At 30.4% G+C, this 23046-nt stretch overlaps 1 protein-coding gene and 1 pseudogene across 2 annotated transcripts; one reads left to right on the top strand and one right to left on the bottom strand.

The window, feature by feature from the left end:
* Positions 1-6353: 6353 nt before the first annotated feature.
* On the bottom strand, positions 6354-7579 carry LOC145953928 (uncharacterized; annotated as a pseudogene).
* Positions 7580-12637: 5058 nt separating this feature from the next.
* Positions 12638-16395, top strand: LOC109790985 (myb-related protein 2). 2 transcript variants are annotated; one of them, XM_020350234.3, is made up of 7 exons: positions 12638-13053; positions 13225-13435; positions 13513-13589; positions 14042-14099; positions 14218-14302; positions 14414-14483; positions 15320-16395. In XM_020350234.3, exons 2-7 carry the CDS (start codon positions 13228-13230, stop codon positions 16073-16075), a joined length of 1254 nt encoding a protein of 417 aa, XP_020205823.1. In that variant the 5' UTR covers positions 12638-13053; positions 13225-13227; the 3' UTR covers positions 16076-16395. The 2 variants fall into 2 exon arrangements, with proteins under 2 accessions (XP_020205823.1, XP_020205824.1); XM_020350235.3 differs by having other exon boundaries at positions 15323-16395.
* Positions 16396-23046: the final 6651 nt, after the last annotated feature.

Genomic DNA, 23046 nt, shown 5'->3' on the forward strand with positions numbered 1-23046 from the left:
TCATCTCGTGTTTAACTTAAATTCTAAATTCAATTCTTTTGTGAACTACATATGTTCTATGCACAACTTGGATGTTTGAGGATATGTATTTGTGTAGTTTTGAGACTTTGAAATGAAATTCACTTCACATTTGCATGGTAAACTAACAACAAAAAAACAACTTAAAGTGGATAACAACTCAACCACTCCACCCTCAGCCACTATAAAACCATCAAAGTGAATTGAAACTTGAAAGTGGTTTTCCACTCTCATGCAACAATAGATGGAAGTCAATATAATTCTCTTTATACAGTCTAAGACTATAAAACCAAGCGATTTAACTTACGATGTGAATGATAAAATTAGCATATAAAGTTAAGATTTGAAAAGTTGAAAGTTTATAAGTTAATTGATTGAATTAAAAGTATTTAATAAAATTAGTTGATAATTGTGACACCTTTACTATCCCAACACATATATTGTAACTTTACAAATAAATGTTTAAATTTCGGTAACAAAGATTCACATGAGAAACTTCAAAAATCGTTCTTCAATAACCACAATATTAAAGATTTAGAAAATGAAACACAAAAGTTTACAAATTATTTTCAAAATGATATTTACAATTCCAAATCCATATAAAAATTTTGTCCTAAAAGTCCTCTGCCCCAATGTCACAATATCAGAGCATACTCCTAATTTAACTGTTGGCATTCTAGATGCCACTCGCAGCCGGATCTTCCTCACCTAAAACATCCACAAAATTGTACGGTGAGAAAAGAAAACATCTATATGTAAAGTACATACAAACACACAACATATCATCTCATTATAACTCGATACTTAACAAAATATTCATAAACATTTCAATGTATCATAACTTTATCAATCACGCATTATCATCACGTCACAATTCGCAATCACAACAATCATCACAAATCTTGCAATCAACCCTATGCCAAGGTCACGCCTATAGCATCTCTTGCCCAAGGTCGTGCCACCCCCGGCATAAGTATTAATTGTCTCACACATCCCACCCTATGCCAAGGGTACACTTGTCCCTGAAATATCACCTACCTAGGGTTCGTATCACCCCTAATCATCCAGGGGTACGCTCGTCCCTGAAACATCACCTACCCATGGTTCGTATCATCCCTGATCATCCAGGAGTACGCTCGTCCCTGAAGCATCACCTACCCAGGATTCGTATCATCCCTGATCATCCAAGAGTACGCTCGTCCCTGAAGCATCACATACCCAGGGTTCGTATCATCCCTGATCATCCAGGAGTACGCTCGTCCCTGAAGCATCACCTACCCAGGGTTTGTATCATCCCTGATCATCCAGGGGTGCGCTTGTCCCTGAAGCATGAGTGTGAGGAACCACAATCACATCACAATCATAATCACATCAATCTATCACAATCCACATAAATCTTACAATTAACAATATCATTTCCACATCTATAATTCACGCCAATCTTACAATTAACACTATGCCAAGACCTCGCCACATCTGACACAAGTGATACGGGTTAATTACCTCACTCAACCCACACCATACCAGGGTCACGCCCTCCCTGTAGCATCACTTACCCTGGGGTCGTGCCGTCCCTAGTCATTAGTGTGAGGAACCATATTCACGTCACAATCCACACAACATCTCATCTCATAGCTCCATATCACATACATAATTTCACATTACATACACAACAGATAGATCCAACAAAATAAGGGTTTACACACCCCTCAAGCAATTCACATCTAGATTATCAATTCTTATCAAGTAATATAACAATAACTTTTACAAATTAATATAATACTCAACGAAATTACCAATTTAATATAATTTCAACATAACGGTAAAACTCCCAATTGTTCCAAAACCTAGCTCATAGGCACTTTTCTACAGTTTCGTTCTCCCTCTCAGATCATCATTCTTACAAATTAAATACATATTTCTAATCCTCAACACATACAGAATCTAAGGGAATTATCAATTTCTCAAACAGAAATAATCATAAAATTGCTCATAATCCTAAGGGATTCTTCCTCTACCCAATTCCCTCATGTAACTCTACATATAAATAATTTTGTTTTCCCCCGTACTTGGATAAACAGCAGTTGAACTAAAACAGGAATCTCTTGGTCTCCTACTCTAAGTGCCCCTTGGTCTTCAAAGAGAAGAAAAGGGAAAGAAGAGAGAACAGAAGAGAATAGGGAGAGAGAATGAGAGATGTGTGAAAATGAGAGGTGAGGGGCGCTATTTATAGGATTTCAGGCTCACCTACCCGGAACGGCCCGTTCCAAAAGTGGAACGCCTGTTCTGGACCCTTCAAATCTACGCAAATTTTTGAACTGGAACGACCCGTTCTAAAACCGGAACGGCCCGTTCTCAAACCCAGCAGAACGGCCCGTTCTCCCTCCAGAACGGCCTGTTCTCCCTCCAGAACGGCCCGTTCTCCAAACCAGAACGGCCCGTTCTGCTTCTCCAATTTTGGGCATTTTACTTATTCCGGAACGGCCCGTTTCACTTTTGAAACGGCCCGTTCCAGGCAACAAATTGGACCCTTGGCCCAGCGAAAAATTGGGCTGTTACAATAATCTAGTAGATTAATGTAAAAATAACATGATTATTCATGTAATAATGAGAGTGAGAGAATAACATGGCAAAATGATTTCTAAACAAAAATGGTAAAAATGAACTTCAAGTAAATTAATGAATAAGTTACAGGAAAAAAAAATAAAAATTAAGAGCTTATAAGTTACTCCAATTAGTTTGCGAAAATAAGCTATGAGCATTGTGACACCCTTCTATCTTAAAGCATTAATAAAATTAATCAATTAAAAAATATTATAAAACATGTAAATTAAAACTTCATTATACAAGGGTTCACAATTTGTTAAATAAAGTTTTTTAACCGGAAAAGGAAAATAAACATCTATATATAAGTATGAAACCAAAACTTAAGGCACAAATGGACCTTATATACCAACTTCAAAAACCATAAACATCATAAACTATTAAAAACCATCTATAACTAAAAAACATACAAAGACTCTCGAGCCCCAATGTCACACTACCATTGAAGCATTAAATTTCCTCTCTGTCATACTCAGTCTCATGTACCTACTCTACTCCTACAATGGTGATCAACCCAAGCAAAGACAACAATACAAACACAAGGAGTAAGAATATATTTCATCCATAAATAACACATACAAGTTATATGAGCAGCACTAGCTAACACAACATACATCCATAATAAACATCAAGATAATATATATATATATATATATATATATATATATATATATATATATATATATTAAGTATTCAATGTGCATTCATCTCAATAACACCAATACATTCGATCCAAATAAACCTTCACATAAAAATAAAGACTTGTGTGATGTATGCTCTTAATTCTACATGCATTTGATACCAATTAACCTCACAATTACCAATACAAGGCAGCCTAAAAGCCATGGACCAAGTCACTACACACTAGGTAACACTCTCAATTCACGCTCAATTAGAGGATATCTACCAAGATCATGTCGAAGCATTACAAATGGTCGTGGTTACGTCGTATTCCCATCAGAGGCTCCCTACCATAACATCCCCAAGGCCTATGTAGATGACCATAGAAATCTTCTTACATAGATTCACACCACCTCATCAAAGAAAGTATGTAATGAATGGACTCTACATACTAAATCAACATCACACAACAACAAATGCAATATTAACCACAATGACTTTGTAGACCTCTTTGTTTGGACTTCTCCAAAAGTACCAATCCTTGCCCGAATTTCAACATTGTCAAACCTCAACCTAAACTTACACTTCTTATCTACATCATTGCCAAACATCACCATCATTCATTCATTACACATGATATCATTCATCATTATTGTTTTATTATCATATAATATCACACTTATAGTCTCCTTTCATCATACTTGTTTCTTTTTTATTCTTACTCAATTATAGTTCTTCCTTTATCCATACCCTCATATCTTTCTCTTCTTTACTCAACTAATCATGATTACTTACTTTCCTTATCTCGTCTTTTAGTTATAATAACAATTACTCCTTACAATCTCCTCTTCTACTAGTTATCCTTTAAGCAAACTGTTGTATTTCAACAATGATATGGCGCCCAACAAGATAAGACTCACGCCCAACATAGAGAGATTAGGGGCCTCTTTGTTGCATTCACGCTTGATGTTGTAATGCTCACACTTGGCGTTGAGTGACCAGGGACCTCTTTGTTTAAATTGACCCCAACGTGGTTACCTCTACACCCAATGTTGAGAAGTCAAAGATTCCTCTGGAACAAATTTCCTCAATGTGATCGAGGTCACACCTAGCATTATATCTATCTAAAAATCGACTTCATGCAATGCAAGGTGAGACACCCCTCACCCAACATAGAAAAGTCAGAGACTTCTCTATAGCATCCCCGCACCTAGTGTGGCTCTCTCCACGCCAAGCACATAAAACTGTGTTCATGGTGCCTAGTGTTGTGTGAATTCTGCACTTTGTAGAATTGCGAATCTCATGATATATGGTCTCCTAAAACCCATCTAAACTCATCAATGCATTTCTTTTACTCAAATTAATCAATAACAACATTATATAACATACACAACAAGCATATAGCATGAACTCACTCAATTTCATCCAATTTCACAAAAAACCCCAAATTCATACTCGTAGTCTTAACCCTCAATACACAGTAATTTGAATCAATCATAATAATTGACAAATTTACAAATATGAGATAGTAAATCAATTATTGATCATACAAACAAGCCTCTACAAGATTAAATCAACAACCTATGAGACTTAGGGATTGCCTCACCACCCATACGCCTTATACGTGCCAACATATAAGACATCTTGGCTCCCCACTTACCACATATGATGTTCTCTGGTGTTTAGAATAGACGTGCAAAAACCTTACCCTTTTTTTTCTTATTTTTAATAAGTTTTTGTTGGACTCAAGAGTCCAACTCAAGACACCCTTGTCTTCAATTTTACCCTGCTGGATTCACATCAACCTCTCAACAAATTATCTATTTCTTTTATTTTAATTATTAAAATAAGTTTTATTTATATTATAAACCTAATTAATTAAGTTTATAATATAATTTTCATTTTAAACAAGTTATTTATTTTTATGAAAATAAGGATGTTTGGATATGAGCCTATAAAGGCTTTAAAGAATTTCTTTACTGAAAAATACTCTTTATTTTGGTAGAAAAATTCTCAAAAAGGCCTTTTAGACTATAACAAAACAAGCTTTATAAATCCATAAAATAAGTTCTTATACCAAAAAAACTTATTTTAGTCAAACTAACTTATAAACTAGTTAATTAAATGATCTTATATTCTAGTTAAATGCACTTATAAGCTCTTCAAATATCTCGACAAACACACTGTTGATAAATAAAAAATGATAAGAAAGGAAAACCTTATAAAGAAAAATGATATAAACTAAACAAAGTATAGAGTTGATATAGGCAAGTCTAGCCCTAGGGTTTGAAAATCAGGACAATCGTTTAGGGTCCATTAAAACAAGGGGCTCCAAATAAATACATTTATAATTTTCAAACAAAAATTTACTCTTTTATATTAATTTTTCATTTTTTTAGTTGAATCTTTTATTAATAACCACAAGTTCCAAGTTTGTAATTCACAACATTAAAGAAGTTTCACAATTTTCTAAATATGTACCAATAGATAATTTTTTTATTTTTATTTTATAAAAAGACATGGAAACTAGGAAAAAGGAAAAGATTACATTAAAGCATTCTTTGATTGCACCTAGACTTCTTCCTAATTCTACTAGACTTGTGCCCGTGCGTTGCACGGAAAATAAATTATTATAGTTAATAAATTTTATTTTAATAATTAATATATAAAATTATGAAAATTAATTAAACTTAATGTAACATGAAAAAAATATATCTGAATATATATACAAATAAAATGACAATGATAAACGATTGAAAACATGATAATATGAAGTATTAGGAAAATTAAATTGCATTATGTCTCGACTTCAAAAATATCAACATCTATAATATGAGCTAATGCATTAACTTGGAGAAAAAAAACCTTATAATTAACTTATAAGAGGTGTAATATTAAAATTCTATAAAGATGTAGTAATTCAAATAGAAAAAAAAAACAAAATTAAATTTTTTACCTTATACATTAATTATCAAATGACTCCTGAACATATCCATCATGAAAAATAAACTTGGTGAAATGCCTGAAAAATTGGTAAAATTAGAACTAAAATATACATGTTTTCCTTTTATAATATTATAAAAAAAAATGCAAGTTACCTATGTCAGAGTCTAAAAGACTTCTTTATAAACTACATTAGTAGTCTATGTTGAACCATTTATCTCATTATCACAAATAAGAATTTTTAGACCATTGCGAGATGTGACTCGAGATATTGCGACATATAATTGGCCATATGAGAAAACAGGTTGTGGAAGATAGATGACATAATGCTTCAATGATTATCCTTGACTTTTATTTATTGTCATGGCAAATGAGACATTTATTGGAAATTTTCTACGTTGAAATTTGAAAAGAATTCTCTTATTTGATAGAATTAAGGACAATCGAGGAATAAAAACCTTTTGTCCAATATTGTTGTCTGATATCACTTTTGCCTCCAACATATATTTACCCAACTGAGTTATGATAAGTCTAGTTCCATTACACAACCCAAAAGATTGATCTATATTTCTCAACAATATTATCAGAACACCGACTTTCAATTTTATATACCTCACGATTTGGAAGTCTGGAAGCAGTGATAGTATTAAGGAATTCAGGGGTATGAACATCATTAGGTGTACCTAATTGCCCTTCGGTAGAACATGTACTATCTAAACTCAAATATGACTTTAATTCTCCAAGAATCAATAATAGTATGTAATCATTTAATTGGTTAACAATTTCATTTGTTGGTGCTAATATGGCTCTATGTTGAAAAAACGTGTGGTCAGTCATGTTTCCCAACAATGATGAATAAGTGCTATCAACAATTGATGAAAGAGGGTCACCTGTATTTTTTATAAGCAAATCTTCAAGAAATTCAATGTTGATTTCTTCATCATAAAAAACCATTTAAGATAAGGACTCAACACATAAATTGAATATAGAAATTTCAGAAAAGAAATAAATAATATATCCAAATGTATCAATAATTACCTGACAATAGAAATCTTGTTAACAACTTCATTTTCCGTGTCATATATGTACAATTGAGAAAACTTGGGTTGCTCTCATGGATTAGGAAGCAAACTACCAATTCTATGATAATTCTCACCGCTCATGACAAAAATTGGAGGACCTGATTCATTATTTAACGATCCATCTATCTTACCCCCCATAGAGGTGAATGAAAACATCATAATGATCTAATATTCTCCAAGAATAGCTTACTCTTTATGTCATTCTTGAAGTAAAGATCCATCAAGGATTGAGGTGCAGGCAACAAATCAGGAAGCTTTATTTTACCTTGCATGCAACACAAAGAGAATCTAGAGTTTTCTAGATTGTAACCTTTTTGCATTCTCTCAGAATACCACATCATTACTCCACATTCTTGGCATTCACAAGTAGGATTACCAATATCGCAATAAATTATTTATTATTATTATAAGAAAATAATAAGCCTTCATGTAATCGATTAATAGTTAAAATATGAAACTTAAAATAAAATACAATATTGAAGACATAAAATCGGTAGTGGATGCATCTTCATGTATACCATCAATGAGTACATTTTGCTATGAAGTTCTTATTAATCTATCATTGTTCCATATTAATTTTTGTGGTTCTTTCCTTGTGCATGGTTATTATGATTTGATTCACATTTTTTGAACAACTTGTCATCAAATTCATTGTTTTGATTTGATGTGTAGTTTTCTCTTTGGCTAGATAATATCTTAACTATAAAATCACAACCTAAAAGGATAATCAAATAAGAAATGGTAAATATAAACATTATAAAATTAAATAATATAGTTATATTAAAAGAAATAAGACTCCATAAATTATCATTTGTGACATTCGACAATGAAGATTGTAAATTGTTTTTTCATACATACATCTCTTCTAACAACTCTATTTAAGACAGTGTTAGATCAATGTACATTATGTGTGCTATCATTAACTGAAAAAAAAACTAACCTTGTAAATAAGTTTCTCCATAAATAATTTTGAGAAATAAATAATAGATCAAAAAAAATTTGTTTAGTACTAACCTGTTAACCTGGCAATTGTTACATCAGAAGATTGAGACATATTACATCGACGTTGCATAGGTGCAACTTTACCAAATAATAGTTTATTTATAGCAAAAGAGGGAGAAACATTTTGACTGTTGGCACCAAGTAATAATGATAACAAAATATGAATAATCATTAATTTTTAAACATATATATAAATAGAATGAAACATCTTTTACAAAATTTAATTTTACCATTAGTAATATCCGACAATGGAATACTACATAATTCTATTTTATTAGATGCACTTCCTCCAATAAAATCATTTAGATAATGCTCACGGGAATGATCACTTGGAATAGTATTTCCTGCAATTGTAAAATGTACATTCATATATTAATTACATTTTAAAGTGCTTTATATAATTAAATACTTTGACAGAAAAATATTTCTTATTGTTAATATGTAACATTAGGACATACTATCACTCACCATTGGTGACATTTGAATGACACACTTTGACACATTTACTGCGATTACAATATTGAACATCTTCATCGGATGATTTTGAGTTATTTCGCTTTTTCCAACATTATCATCCATAACACTGCTTGTTTCTGAATACTCAAAATCTGAAGAAACTGAAGAAAATGTTAAATATCTATTATAAACAATTTATAATGTTTAGCATTGAAAGCAAATTTAAGAAGTTCAACCTGTCAATAAATAAAATTATTTATTTATTTTCTTAAATGACTCTCGTTTGGGAGCCAAATCTAAAAGGACAATATTACCACGGGGTATGTAGTGTACTAACAGAAGTCAAATGCCCACCTATTAAGTTTCCTTTTTTCCTTTTTAAATTAACAATTAAAACCTTACAAATAATCATAAAGAGTTATACAACAACCCTTTGTCTTTTTAATATGAATCAAAATCATAAACATTTAGAAAACTATAATTTGGCAAGTAAATAAAAGGTTAGATAATTTAAAAATCACCTGCACGGTATATGTTTGGCAGTAAATAAATGATACAATGGAATCTTTAGAATTGAAAGAGAAAAAAAAATGTCATATTGAGAGAAGAATAGTCACAGAGGAAGAAATATGTATACAGTAGAATTTTTCAAAAAAAAATGAGACAATGGAATCTTTAGAATTGAAAGAGAAAAAAAATGTCATATTGAGAGAAGAATAGTCACAGAGGAAGAAATATATATACAGTAGAATTTTTCAAAAAAAAATTCAGTATATGTATGAGGCATAACATGTTTAGCTTAGATGGTGATTAAATTTTAGAAACCAATAATCACTCACAATATATACGATACAGTAGATAAATCCATCAATTGAATTATTTGAGTTCAAAGAGAGAAAAAAAAAAGAATAACATTGAGAGAAGAATATTCAGAAAAGAAGAAATAAAAAATAAAGAGAGGACAATAATATTATAATAATGTATTTTAATAAAATAATTTAAATAAATAACACAACACATACCTCTTTTAAAGTATAAAGTGTCTATCATCTGTCATATAAATAACTTTGAACTACCTATGACATATAAAAAATGAATAGCTTCTAACATAACAACCTAAAAAAAACTCTTCATCTACCAAAATCATCTCTAAGAAATTTGTTTACAATGGATTCTTAAACTCTGGAAAAATTGAATCGAATAAGAAAAAAATTGAAGTGAAGGACATGTAATGAGTTGACAGCAAAATAGAAAGGTCAAATTGAAAAAATCCAGACACAATACATAGAAATTCATCAATTAAAAATGAAAGAATACAACATGACTACTGTAGTAATTAGCCTTAAACAAAATGATTTGTACATACAAAAGTGACGGTAAGTTTTTTATAAAAAAGATATTGAGTTGTAGGATTTGGTTAAAAAGAAAAAATTGAAAGATTTGAATGAGACTAATTTCATTTGTTTTAAAATAAGGTTATTATTTGAATTATAATTATAATAGGTAAAAATAATTAAAAAAATAAAGGGAAAAATACATTAGTTTCTAAAAAATAACATACGTGTAGAAAAATTTATCAATGTCCTTACTAAGATCATTGACTCATTGTAATTAATTCTGAAAACAATATATTTACTAATTATATTTTTTTTGGTGAAGATGAAAATTTCAAACAGAAGCAAAAATAAAAACTACACTATCTAATAATGAAATTTATAACTGTTATAATTCATGGAGAAAAAAAACTCTTCATCCACCAAAATCATTTCCAAGAAATTTGTTTGCAATGGATTCTTAAACTCTAACAGCCTCCACAATCTTATTATACGAACGCTTATCTTCCAATCTATTCTCCCCGTTGCAATGTCCTTTAATAATGTAAACCTCTGAGCCACGTCCTTTAAAAAAAAGATGAAAGTAAAAAAGGATAAAACTTTTAATAATATGTTCACTATACATCAACATTGAAACAACCAACCTTTAAAATTAAAACTTCATACAAACTTACCTAAAAATGGTTTTCCTATGATTGATAGAGAAAGTGTGAATCCTCATATTAGAAGTACAAAAGTACCCAAATCAGAAAGTGGACAATGTATATATAGAGAGTATTTTTAGAAATAGGGAGTATGATGGAACTGGACAATCAGAATGAAGTTTTGAAAATAAAAATACTTTAAAAATTAGAGGATAGTTGAGATTAATTGGCATTGAAGAGCTGCAACCAATACATAGGAAATAGATATTCTTAATTGCTTCTCTGAGTGGAAGACAAAATGCAAGCAATTTGATCGGAAACGTATAAAGCAGAGAGGAAGAGGGAGGGTTTTCTTTTGTATAAAGTAAAGGGAAAGAGGAAGGGTTTTTCTTATGTTCAGAATTTATTAAAATAAAAAAATAAAATTCAGAATAATTATGATAAGATAAAATTACATAAGTACCCTTATTTTGAGCGGGAAAAAAGAATCACAGACTTCCTTCCTTTTATTATAATAAAGATTTCTTACTACTACACGACCATTTTAGAGAAAATATTTTGTTGATAATAAATGATAACATAAGATTTTATTGAAGGAAAAAAAATGTAATACATTTTGTTAAAGCTTTATTAAGTCTTGTTCATATTGTGTAAAAACATGTATTATTTTTTATTAAAATTACATTATTAACTTTTTATATAATATTTAAATTTTGAAATACTTATATAAAGAGCCTTATATATCGTATCACTTGATACTTGCACAATGTGAGGACGGGCACATGATGTAGGTTTATTAGTCCAAGGGAGTTTAAAGGCCATATTAAACAGTGAGGTGTGTGCATGGAATCATAAGAGAATATGCAACTCCAACCACTCAAGGACAAGTGTTCCACTCCACAGGCTACAAATGTCCTAACTCAAATGCAAGTATAAAGGAACCAAAGTACACTCACTAGTCACTAGTTTTTTGTCTTGTCATATGGTCCCAGCAACTTAGGATTCGTCAAGGCAAAGCCGGCAGCATGAATACTTCTACATCCTTTTTTTTTCAAGTTTTATTCTCTATTGGTCACATAAGCACCAAACTTATCAGACAAGACAAAACAGAATGTGTTCTTATTCTATTCCTTACTTTCAAAAAAATTCAAAGGACTTGAAGAACAGCATATTTCCATTATTATTCTTTTTCTTGAATGTATCTGCAGCATATCTATTCATAGGCTTTCTAATTACAAGATTATTGTTTTCTACATTTTCCAAGTATAACTAATTTTACATTCTAATGCCTCTCTAGTTTATTCAAAAAGATTTGTGCCTACTTTGCTATCCTCTATTTGAAAAGCGAAATTATATTTTTTTCACCATCATTTTATCACAAATTGACATGAATGACTATTTTGTTAACTTTTGTAATTACCATCTTGAAAGTTATTCATATAATGATTTCTGATAACAGTGTAAATTTTACATTGGTATTGCATACAAATTAAACTCTTCCTTTTAAAAGGATAACATTATCTCTATTAGTTGTTAGTTATTTTTATTGATGAATTATTTTATATTAAAGAAGTCACGAGTAATTTGATTTCCTCTGCTACACCCTTCAGTGTATATTACATTCAGCCAATCCTCATTGGCATTATTGATGATATTACTAGGTGAAATCATCTACCTGTAAATTGTCTCAAATACCAATGCTAGTGAAAAGGACTAAGGGGTTCTAAGCCAAGAATATTTCTTGAAAAACATAGAGGGAGAAGTGTGGTTTCTGATGCTTTCAAGGAAAAAAAAGAAAAGTTGATTCTATAATTCTAGTCACAGAATTCTTCTCTAGACTTTTGGAATAAGATTCCTGCGTTGCCAGTGGGACAAAACAAATGCAGGTGCACTCTGATATAAATTGATGGGTCAATTTTGGTACCAAATGCAACGTGTGAGGTGAGGTGTCTCAGAAAGTATAATGCACACAATTCCAATGGACAAGTGCTTTCTCCAAATCAAAAGTGGGAGTGAAGAGTGCCCACAATGGAGAAAGTAGGAAGAATGACATCTCTTTTTTAAGTAGCTCTGAAATATATTGGATCAAGTTCAATTCTGAGTTGCTTCCGTCCAAGATTCTATGCCTCACAAGGCCACTTTCCTTGGGGCATTTTCTTTATAAGGACATCTTTGAGTACAACCAAGGCTTGTGAAGATCTTTTCAAGGAAAAAAAAGAAGACATGCAAGAGCAGTTGTAGAAACTTTCACATATTTGAGTTGAAACACCAAAGAAGTGCTCTTCAAGAATACAGGACAACCAAATTTCAGTTTAGCTGCTTGGATTCAGAAGGTGTAGTACAAAACAGGTAAACAAATGATTTTCAATATAACAATATCTTGAGGGCGAGCCTCGGCACAACAGTAAGGTTGTTGCTTTGTTAAGGTCACAGGTTCAAGACTTGTGCACTAGGTTGCCCTTTTAATATTATCTTGTGCATTTATATAGAATAATGAAATCATGTTTTTTTCCTTGAAAGATAATGTACTATCCGCAGCAGCAACAAGCTAAGAACATGCATGCTTTAAGGATGCACAACCCTACTGAGAGGCATATGATGATGCAAGGAGGCAATGGAACTGGTGATTCAGGACTTGTTCTTTCAACTGATGCTAAGCCTAGACTAAAATGGACACCAGATCTTCATGAACGGTTCATAGAAGCAGTCAATCAACTTGGAGGAGCAGACAGTGAGTCTATGCACACAATAGAAAAATTGTGAATCAGAAAATGGTTATTTTGAAGCTAACTTATTCTTTCTATGCAGAAGCTACACCAAAAACAGTATTGAAACAGATGGGGATTCCTGGACTTACTCTCTACCATTTAAAGAGTCATCTACAGGTAACATGTTATTTCAATGAATGACCAATATAATTAATATAAGATGTATTTAATTTTGGCCATATTATTTATTTAAATTTCCAGTTTAATTATGATAATGTTATGTAGAGATTGCAATTCAAGTAGTGAAGGTGAACACCATGACACATGTTTACTTGTAAATAGTTGGTTACTTGATTTGGATTTTTTATGTTCCTTTCAAGACATGAAAACAAAATCAATCTTTTGAAACTTAGCCAAAGAATCAGTTAATTATAAAATAGAACCTGCTCACTATTCTGTTGTAACTGGTAAACTAATTAGCTTTTGTAACAGAAGTAAATTTCAATGGAATCAAAACCTAAATCTAGTCACTGGCATTCATAGGGCAAAGACTGTTGAAATGATTTGTATTGTCTTATTTTTGCATATATATTTTATGTGATTAGTTATTAATTTATCTTTGATAGCAGAAATACAGGATTAGTAAAAATATGCATGGACAAACCAATACTGGCAACAATAAAATTGGTGAGGGAACATTTTCTTTTTTAATTTTCTTTACGTGTATTTCATAAGCAGAATATGAACTAAGCAGGACCTATCTTTTACAAAGCATTAATTTTTGAAAATGAATTTCTCTTACCAGTATCAACCACAGAAGCAACAGGCAGAATGTCAGAAGCAAGTGGAATTCAAATGAAACATTTAAACATAGGCCTCCAGACAAACAAGTAAGAACCCTTTCCAGTTGCCATCATTTTGTTCTGTCATCCAGTTTTCATTGTTCAAAATTAATTCTCTGTAATGGGAGGCAACACTAACAAGTATCACCCTCAACCCAGAAATTCAGAAATAAATGAGGCGTTACATATGCAAATTGAAGTACAGAGAAGACTACATGAGCAGCTTGAGGTATAGGATTTCTTTGAACTTTTAACCTGAATGTATAATACAGTAATAATAAAGCACCAAGCATTTGAAATGGCCACTTCTGCATTGAATGTAAAATTTTATGCAGAAGTAAAATTATAAATTATTCTAACATACAAACATAGTGAAGATGGGAATTCATGAATCTCCCCACTTATCACTTAAAAAAGTGAGTATAAGCCTAATTCAATTTTACAAAATTAATTTGTAAGGTAAGAATTATTCCTCACTTATATATATTATTATAGTCAGACGTGAAATTTACAAGACTGATATCTATGGTAATCCAATAACAGTCCAGTAGTGAATGATCTGATAATGTCTAACAACAATCAATAATTACTAGGATAAACCTTAATACCATATTAAGAAAGTGAGTGTAAACTTAACTTAATCTTACAAAATTGACTTATAAGGTGAGGACTTCCCACTTATATACACTGTTATGATCATATCAGTGATCGATGTGAGATCTCCAACTATATCAATGAATTTATACTTTAGAATGATAACGATAATTTTATCAAAAAACTGTTTAGCTTGATAAACAGTTTTATATGTAAAACTCATTGTTTGCTTTTTGTTGCTATTATCGGTCTCATATAAGCTCAAATATTTTTCACAACATTGTTTTCAGAAGTTGTAGAACATCGATTCCAAAAGTTTGCTTTCGGTACACATTGAAGCTCTTAAAAGTATTATTAAGAGTTTCAGTGGTGAAACTCTTAATAATACTTTTAACTTGTATCTAAACAGGTTCATAGTTCTTTCTGTTCTGATTCTTCTGAACTTCTGATTCTTTTTCTTCATTTTTTAAGCAGGTACAGCGACACTTACAATTAAGGATAGAGGCACAGGGGAAGTACCTCCAGGCAGTGTTGGAAAAAGCACAAGAGACACTAGGGAGACAAAATCTAGGTGCTGAGGGGGTTGAAGCTGCCAAGGTTCAACTATCCGAACTTGCATCCAGAGTGTCCTCTCAATGCCTTGACTCTAAATATTCAGAACTGAAAGAACTGCAGGCTCTGTGGCCTCAGCAATCACAAGAAGGCCAAGTCACTGATTGTTCAATTGGTAGTTTCTTAACCTATGATGAGGAATCTCAAAGAGATAGAGAAACACACAACATTGGCCTGAATTTGAGAGCCTATAATAATGGCCCTCCATTTGTAGTTTCAAAAGAGTGTGTGGAAGAGCCTATGCACTTAAAGTCTGATCTCACACTGAGTGAAGAAGTGAAGAAGAATATGATGTTTCTTTCCTCATCAAGAGATGATAAAGTAGTGAAGGGAAATTTCTTACCAGAAAGGTCCTCAAACCTCTTATCCATGAACGTAGGAGTTCATGAAGAAGAAAAAATTGGGAGATCAATTCTTTCAAAGGAAGAAAACTGGAAGGGAAGAGAGAACACTGAAACTGGGAGAATGCCAATTAAACTAAACCATGAGAAGATTTCTCAAGATTATAGACTTGCCAACTTTGAAGTGAAACTGGACTTGAATTCACATGATGATAATGATGCTTCTTCTCACTGCCAACAGTTTGATTTGAATGGATTTAGTTGGAATTGCTAGGACTTAAAGTATGTAAAATTTCGACATGAAGGGCTCATGTTGAGTTCCAACTCCATATGAATTTTCATTTTTGGGGAGTAACTTGGATCTAGTTTTTAGCACATGTCAATTACAATCCATTGACAATAACTGAGATGAACAGAATAATTTACTCAATCCAATATAGACTTCATGTAGAATTACTTATGTACACTACATCAATCAAAAGTGAGTAGAGTATATACTATGACCTTTAACATGTATGATGTTAATTTAAGAGCTCAAAGGATATTGAAATGCTTATATTAAAAAATAAGCATTTAAAGCCTTTTTTTCTTGCAGTATCTTCCAATAGGTATTATATATTAACCTTTATAAATTAAACACAGACATTTATCTTACATAAGAATGTTTTTAGGGGTAATTCTTCAACGAAAGAGTTTATAGAGATTTTTTTAACTTTTTATAATCTTATTTAATTCAATATTTATTTATTATAATTATTTATAAATTAAATATTAATATTTAAAATAAATTATCAATAAATAAAAATGTTATTTGTTGGAATATAAATTATTTATCATAAATCTAAAATATTATTTAAATATTTAAAAATATTTATGTATACTAATTTTAAATATAATCTATATATTCAAACATGGTATATATATATATATATATATATATATATATATATATATATATATTATAAATTTTAATCAACTCTTATATATTAAATACGAATATTTAAATCATTTTTAAAGATTTTTCTTTAATAAGAGGACTTTTAAGAATTTTTTAATTTTTTATCTAATTTAATTTTTATTTATCCTAATTTATTTATGAATTAATTTTAATATATTTAAAATAAACTATCAATAGGTAAAAAATAATATTGTACTATAATATAAGTTATTTATCATAAATCTCAAATATAATTTATGTATTTAAAAATATCTATATATACAAATTTTAATATTATATATGTACTCAAACATAATATTTTATTTATTATAAAATTTAGTACATGTAATAAATATTTAGCTTGTGCATTACACATGTTAAAATACTAGTATATATAAATTATGATAACCTGGAATGCGACGAGATTTATTTTATTTGATCAAAACATTTTAAGGATTTTATCTTGAACAGAGGCATTTTTAAGAATTTTTTCTAACTCTTAAATCTTTCAATTTTTTATTTTTATATTTATTTATAAATTATTTTTTTATATTTTTAAAATAATAGCAATAGTTAAAAATAATGTTGTATCATAATCAATCAACTCCATTAAAGGTGAACTTCTAACATTTTTAGGAATTTTTATCTAACAAAAGGGTTTTTAGGAATTTTTTAACTTCTTATCTAATTTAATTTTTATTTATCATAATTATTTAAGAATTAAATAAAAATATTATGCTATAATATAAAATATTTATTATAAATTTAAAATATAATTTATATATTGCTATCAAAAAGTATATGATTTATATGTTTAAAAATATTTATTTATACAAATTTTAAATATAATTTATATATTTAAATATAGTGTTTATTTATATATATAATTTATTATAAATTTTACTTAAATAAAAACTATTTAATCTATACATTACACATACTAAAATTCAAAAGAGATTATATAGGAAACAAGTACAGAAAGCAAATCAACCTTTATATATTAAAAGCAAATAGTCATGTTGCCTGAGTATTTTGCGCTTTTAATTTTTTTTTTAATTTTTTATTTAATTCATTTTTTTATTTATCATACGTATTTATATGTCAATCCTTAAATATTAAACAAACTTTTATCTTACGCAAAAGTGTTAAGAATTTTTCTTTGATGAGAAAGTTTTTAGAATTTTATTTTATTTATCATAATTATTTGAAAACTAAAATTTTAATATTTTAAAATAAATTATCAATAAATAACAATATTATGCTACAATATAAATTATTTATTATAAATCTAAAATATAATTTATATACTGCTTAAAAAATATATAATTTATATGTTTAAAAATATCCATTTATAAAAATTTTAAATATAATTTATATATTTAAATATAATATTTATATGTATATATAATTTATTTTAAATTTTAGTTATATAATAAATATTTAACCTAAACATTACACACGCTAAAATATTACTATAAATTATTTATCATAAATATAATGTATACTAATTACAAACATGACAAGGTATCAATCAAAAGAGATATACAAGAAACAAGCATAGAAGCAAATCAACCTCTATATATTAAAAGTAAACGGTCATCTCGTATAAAAGCGTCTTTAGAAATAATTCCTTGACAGAAGCATTTTAGAGAGTTGTTTAACTTATCTAATTCATTTTTTATTCATCATATTTGTTCATAAATTAAAATTTTAATATTTTTAAAACAAATGATTGCTTGAAATTTTGATAAGTGTATCAATTATCATAAGTAGTAAAATGGACAAAAGTTTTAAGTGTCGAATCTACATGGACTTATGTATACAGATGAGAATATAATAAGTTAGGTCAACATATTCTATAAAATTAAAGTTTTAAGTTTGATCTATTATATATCATAATTGTTTTTTAAGTTTAAAGTATGATATGACCTATTAATCTATTTAAAAGCATATTTAACATTAACAATGTTAAATACACAAAAAACTTAATTTTAAATAAGTAAAAAATTTATTTTTAAATACACATGCAATTATTTTTAATTTGTGTGATAAGAAAATAGTTTAGTCTATTATTATTAAAATTTAGACTTTAAAATAAAAATAAAAATAAGAGGAACAACCCATGCATACCTACATACAATAATGTACAATTACGTTGTGATAAAAAAAAATAATCTTATTCAAAAAAAATATTCTAAATATTCTATATATCTCAATTTGAAATATTCTAAATAACCATGAATATGAACAAAAAAGAGTGGGTAAAAATGTGACTACTAGAGTTTTTATTTTCAATTTCTTGATTTCATATGAATAAGAAATGTAAAATGTTTAAGCATATGGAAATGTCAATAATATTAATAATTTAATTTTTTTATATTATAAATTTATTTATTTAATTATAGTGTTAATAAATGTAATATGTATATTATTTTTTAGTATATTATATAGATAGGTAGACTAGTGTTAATAAATGTAATATGTATATTATTTTTTAGTATATTATATAGATAGGTAGACTGACTATCAAGCCTAACAAATCTTTTTATAAGCATGAGTCCATCCTTTTTAAATATATAGGCTTTAATAAAAACATAAATTTACTCTTTTATTAAATAAATTAGATCAGACTAGACTTTAAATAAGTTAGGTCATAAGTTCCTATTTAAAGTTTGATCTATTATTTTCGCTACTTGTGTAACAATTAATTATTCTATTTTAATGCTAATCAAGAAAAAAATGTTTTTTTAAGAATGCATAAGTAAAGAACACATCTTTAGGGTTTAAAGAACAAGTAAACTTATTTAAAAGATAATCAAAAATTTATAATAGGGGATATCAAAGATTGATTTCACTAACCTTCCTTACACGTAACCCTCCCAATTATCATCCAATTTCAATAATTATTTAATTAATTGAAAAATCAATTCCTTAATAAAAATCTCAATTCCTTGGTGATGAAGTTGTTTAAGCAATATGTATTTAGAAGATCAGAGGTATAAAAGTTGACTGGTAATTACTATCTTATTCCTAACAATAAGTGTTATTAGTGTTATTCTCCATATCATAGTTTTAAAAGAGTTTTCCAACCTTAATTAATTTTATGGGATCATGCAGAAGGGGTCAAGCCAAAACAAGTATTAAGAGAAAAAGAAAAACAATTAACTAAATAAAAACTTTAATTGAATAAAACCAGGAAAAAGTTACATGGATTCAAGTAGTTACATCAACCCTAATAATGGATGAATTAGCCATTCATGGCTAATGAGATCACACAAAGAAACAAAGGTGGAGTTTCAAGAACTCCATGATGACTAATGTTAATCACTCTATTCCCTCAAATATATCTAAAATATACAATATGCAAAGAGTCTTTCTATTTTCTCAAAAACCCTACATAGACTTTCTTCCATCATGATCTTTGATGTTCACTCACTTAGAACAACCATCTAGCTCACTTGAGCAAGTACTTTATAAGTGCTCTCAACTCTACTTTTGCTCGCTTAAGCAATCAAACGACTTGCTTAAGCAAATGTAACACTATTTTGTATTTTATATGTATGTTGCATGTTGTATGATGTTTTATATTGTTTTGTGCAGTTAAATTTCAATGTTGTTTATGTGATATTTTAAAGCTCTAAGGACTTAAGAATTCTTATGAGTTAAGTTGTTTAGAGTTGTTTGAATAGAGATTAAAGTTGACCAAGAATGGGGGAAGGTATATAAGGTTTTCAAAGAACTTAAACTTCATAAGTTCATTTATTTGAATTCTATATAGAAGTTTTAGAGGGATAGGCTCTGGAGCCAAAGAATCCTGATCTTCAATCTAATTCCATCGGAAGTTTCCTTTCTTTCTCTTGAAGGCTATATTGAGTAGTAGAAATAAAGGTTCAAGTTGAGGAGTTGAGAATTATAGAAAAAAGTTGTAATATGACTAGTTCTGTGGTTTATAATTTCTTCCTCTTTTCCTTGATTCTAGAGCAATTTAGGTAAGAAAAGTTTGTAATAATGGTTAATCTTGTGTTGCTTATGTTGATTTTAGTGTTGTCTTGTCCATTAGTGGAAAATTGAGTTGAATTGATGATAATGGTGTGTAGACCCCTAAAATTGTCCGGGTCGGAAATAAAGCTTGAAGACTCTCGAAGACTGAAGGATAATCAGCCAGAAGGACTCCTCGAAGGCCCTAGGAGGGTTCTCTGTAGGTCTAGAGGTCTTAGAATAGCTCAAAATAAGGAAGTGGAGGGAAAAAGCCCAATACGGCCGTACTGAACTTAATACGGCCGTATTGAAGCTTCAATACGGCCGCAGCGAAACTCAATACGGCGTATTGAAGTTTCTGAAACTTCAATACGGCCGTACTGAAGTCAATACGACCGTATTGACACTTCAATACAACCGCAGCGAACTCAATACGGGCGTATTGAAATTTCTGAATTTCAATACGACCGTATTGAACTTCAATACGACCGTATTGAAGTTCAAAAATTTCAATACGGCCGTATTGCCCCTGTAGGCCGTATTGCGCCTATTCCCTATAAATATGACGTCAATTGGACGTCATTCCACACTTTTTGGGATAGTTTCAACCCTCTCCTTGAGTATTCTGGGGTTTTTGAGCAGTGTTCTGCCCTAGAAATCACTCGGAGAGTTGATCCGACGAAGTTCTTGAGCCCCGAGCCATTTTGCTTGAGGATCGAACCTAGTCGAGGGGAAATCTTTTTGATTCCCTTAGTTAAAATTTTGTTCTAGGAGAGCGAGGAGCGGGCTTGTAGAGCGAGGGAACGCCAAAACGCTTCCCAGTTCTTTGCAATATATAAAAGCACGCTTCAAGAGGTTTCCTTTCAATCCTTCCTTTTACTGCTTTCTGTGTGCATATTTAAACTGTCATCATGTAGATAGTCAATTTATAATTGCTTAGAATAAATAGGGGTAATTTAGTAATTTTATACTATTATTTTAAAAAATAATCTGTCATAGGGAACCCGAAAGGGGCGCCGTGGGGTGCTAACACCTTCCCCACGCGTAACCGACTCCCTTACCCGACTCTGGTTGTAATGGCCAAAGTTGATTTTTAAATCAATTGCCTTATCCCTTTTTCCAATGTTTTGAGTAAAACATTGGTGGCGACTCCACGAACCCTCCTTTTGCGAAAACCACTAATCCATGGAGGGTCCCGCTTGGGATTAATATGGATTAGTGAGCCTTTTAATAAAATTGCTCGTTTGACGAGGTCTCAGTTTGAGAATAAGTCATTCTAGCAATCCACATTTTTAAAACAAATAACGAGTCCAACCATCCTTCGCGAATGCCGAAAGCCCCGTTTCGGGCCGGTGGCGACAGATGGCGACTCCACTGGGGAAGCCTCGAGAGTCAGTCCCATTTAGTGACAGATTATTTTTAACAAATAATAGTTAAAAATTACTTCATTACCCCTTGATTGTATGACAATATGATTTATTTTGTGGCTTTAAATAACTGTTGTATGTTTAAATTCCGCAATTGTTTGAAATACAAACTGTACACAAACCTTTGCACACAACAGTTCCCTCTATACCCGGGGGCATGAGTGATTAACCATAGGGAGTGGATGTTAGTACGGCCGGTTGTCGAATGGGTCTATAGGTGCCCGTAGACCGTTGTCGGAAAACATCACTCAAGGTGATAACCATGAACTTGAGTCCGACGGTGCGTTGGAACTTTCCATCGACCTACGACGAGAGGAATTGGGTCCCTATAATGGGGGCACCTTGGGGGCCTTTGACCAAGTGAGAACAGTTAGATCCTCCTTGAATATGCACTTTTCTGCAGGAGACCCCTACCTCGTGATTCGCTCGTGACTGTTCGTGGATGAGTGAATTGTTTGTGTAAATGCTTATGTGCAATTGTTTGTGCATTAATAAATAACCTCGTGATAAGGTCTAAAAATGATCCCCATGCATAAAAAAACCATGACATGAGAGGAAAGACCATGTGTGAAAATATAATAAAAGTAAGGAGCATGTACATCATTACCAATAAGACATCATGCATCCTCATAAAAACATACATTTTTAGGATCACCAATACCTCTTGACATGAGTGAAAGAGACCCATGACTATAGAGATTCTCCGTTGAGGAGAGATCATGAGTCAAGGAGGGAGGTAACACTCTATTTTAAAAAGGCAGCGCCTTAAAAATGGAGGGTTATCAAGCTCATGTCAAGAGCGTATTCATTCCATAAATTAATTAGATTAAATATTCATTTTTAGAAAGTGGCTGGTCATCTCTCTGTCCTTACGCGCGCACGGAAAATCAAGAAAATGGAAGC

Source organism: Cajanus cajan, chromosome 1, assembly GCF_000230855.2.
Source record: "Cajanus cajan strain Asha chromosome 1, NIPB_CcT2T_4, whole genome shotgun sequence".
In the NCBI taxonomy this organism is placed as follows: domain Eukaryota; kingdom Viridiplantae; phylum Streptophyta; class Magnoliopsida; order Fabales; family Fabaceae; genus Cajanus; species Cajanus cajan.

Bases quoted from the DNA above. Each gene is read 5' to 3' on its own strand.
- LOC109790985 (XM_020350234.3), top strand. From the start codon at position 13,228: ATGTACTATCCGCAGCAGCAACAAGCTAAGAACATGCATGCTTTAAGG. The intron at 13,590-14,041 runs GTAACATGTTAT...CTTTGATAGCAG, and splicing joins ATTTAAAGAGTCATCTACAG to AAATACAGGATTAGTAAAAA. The intron at 14,100-14,217 runs GTGAGGGAACAT...TTCTCTTACCAG, and splicing joins TACTGGCAACAATAAAATTG to TATCAACCACAGAAGCAACA.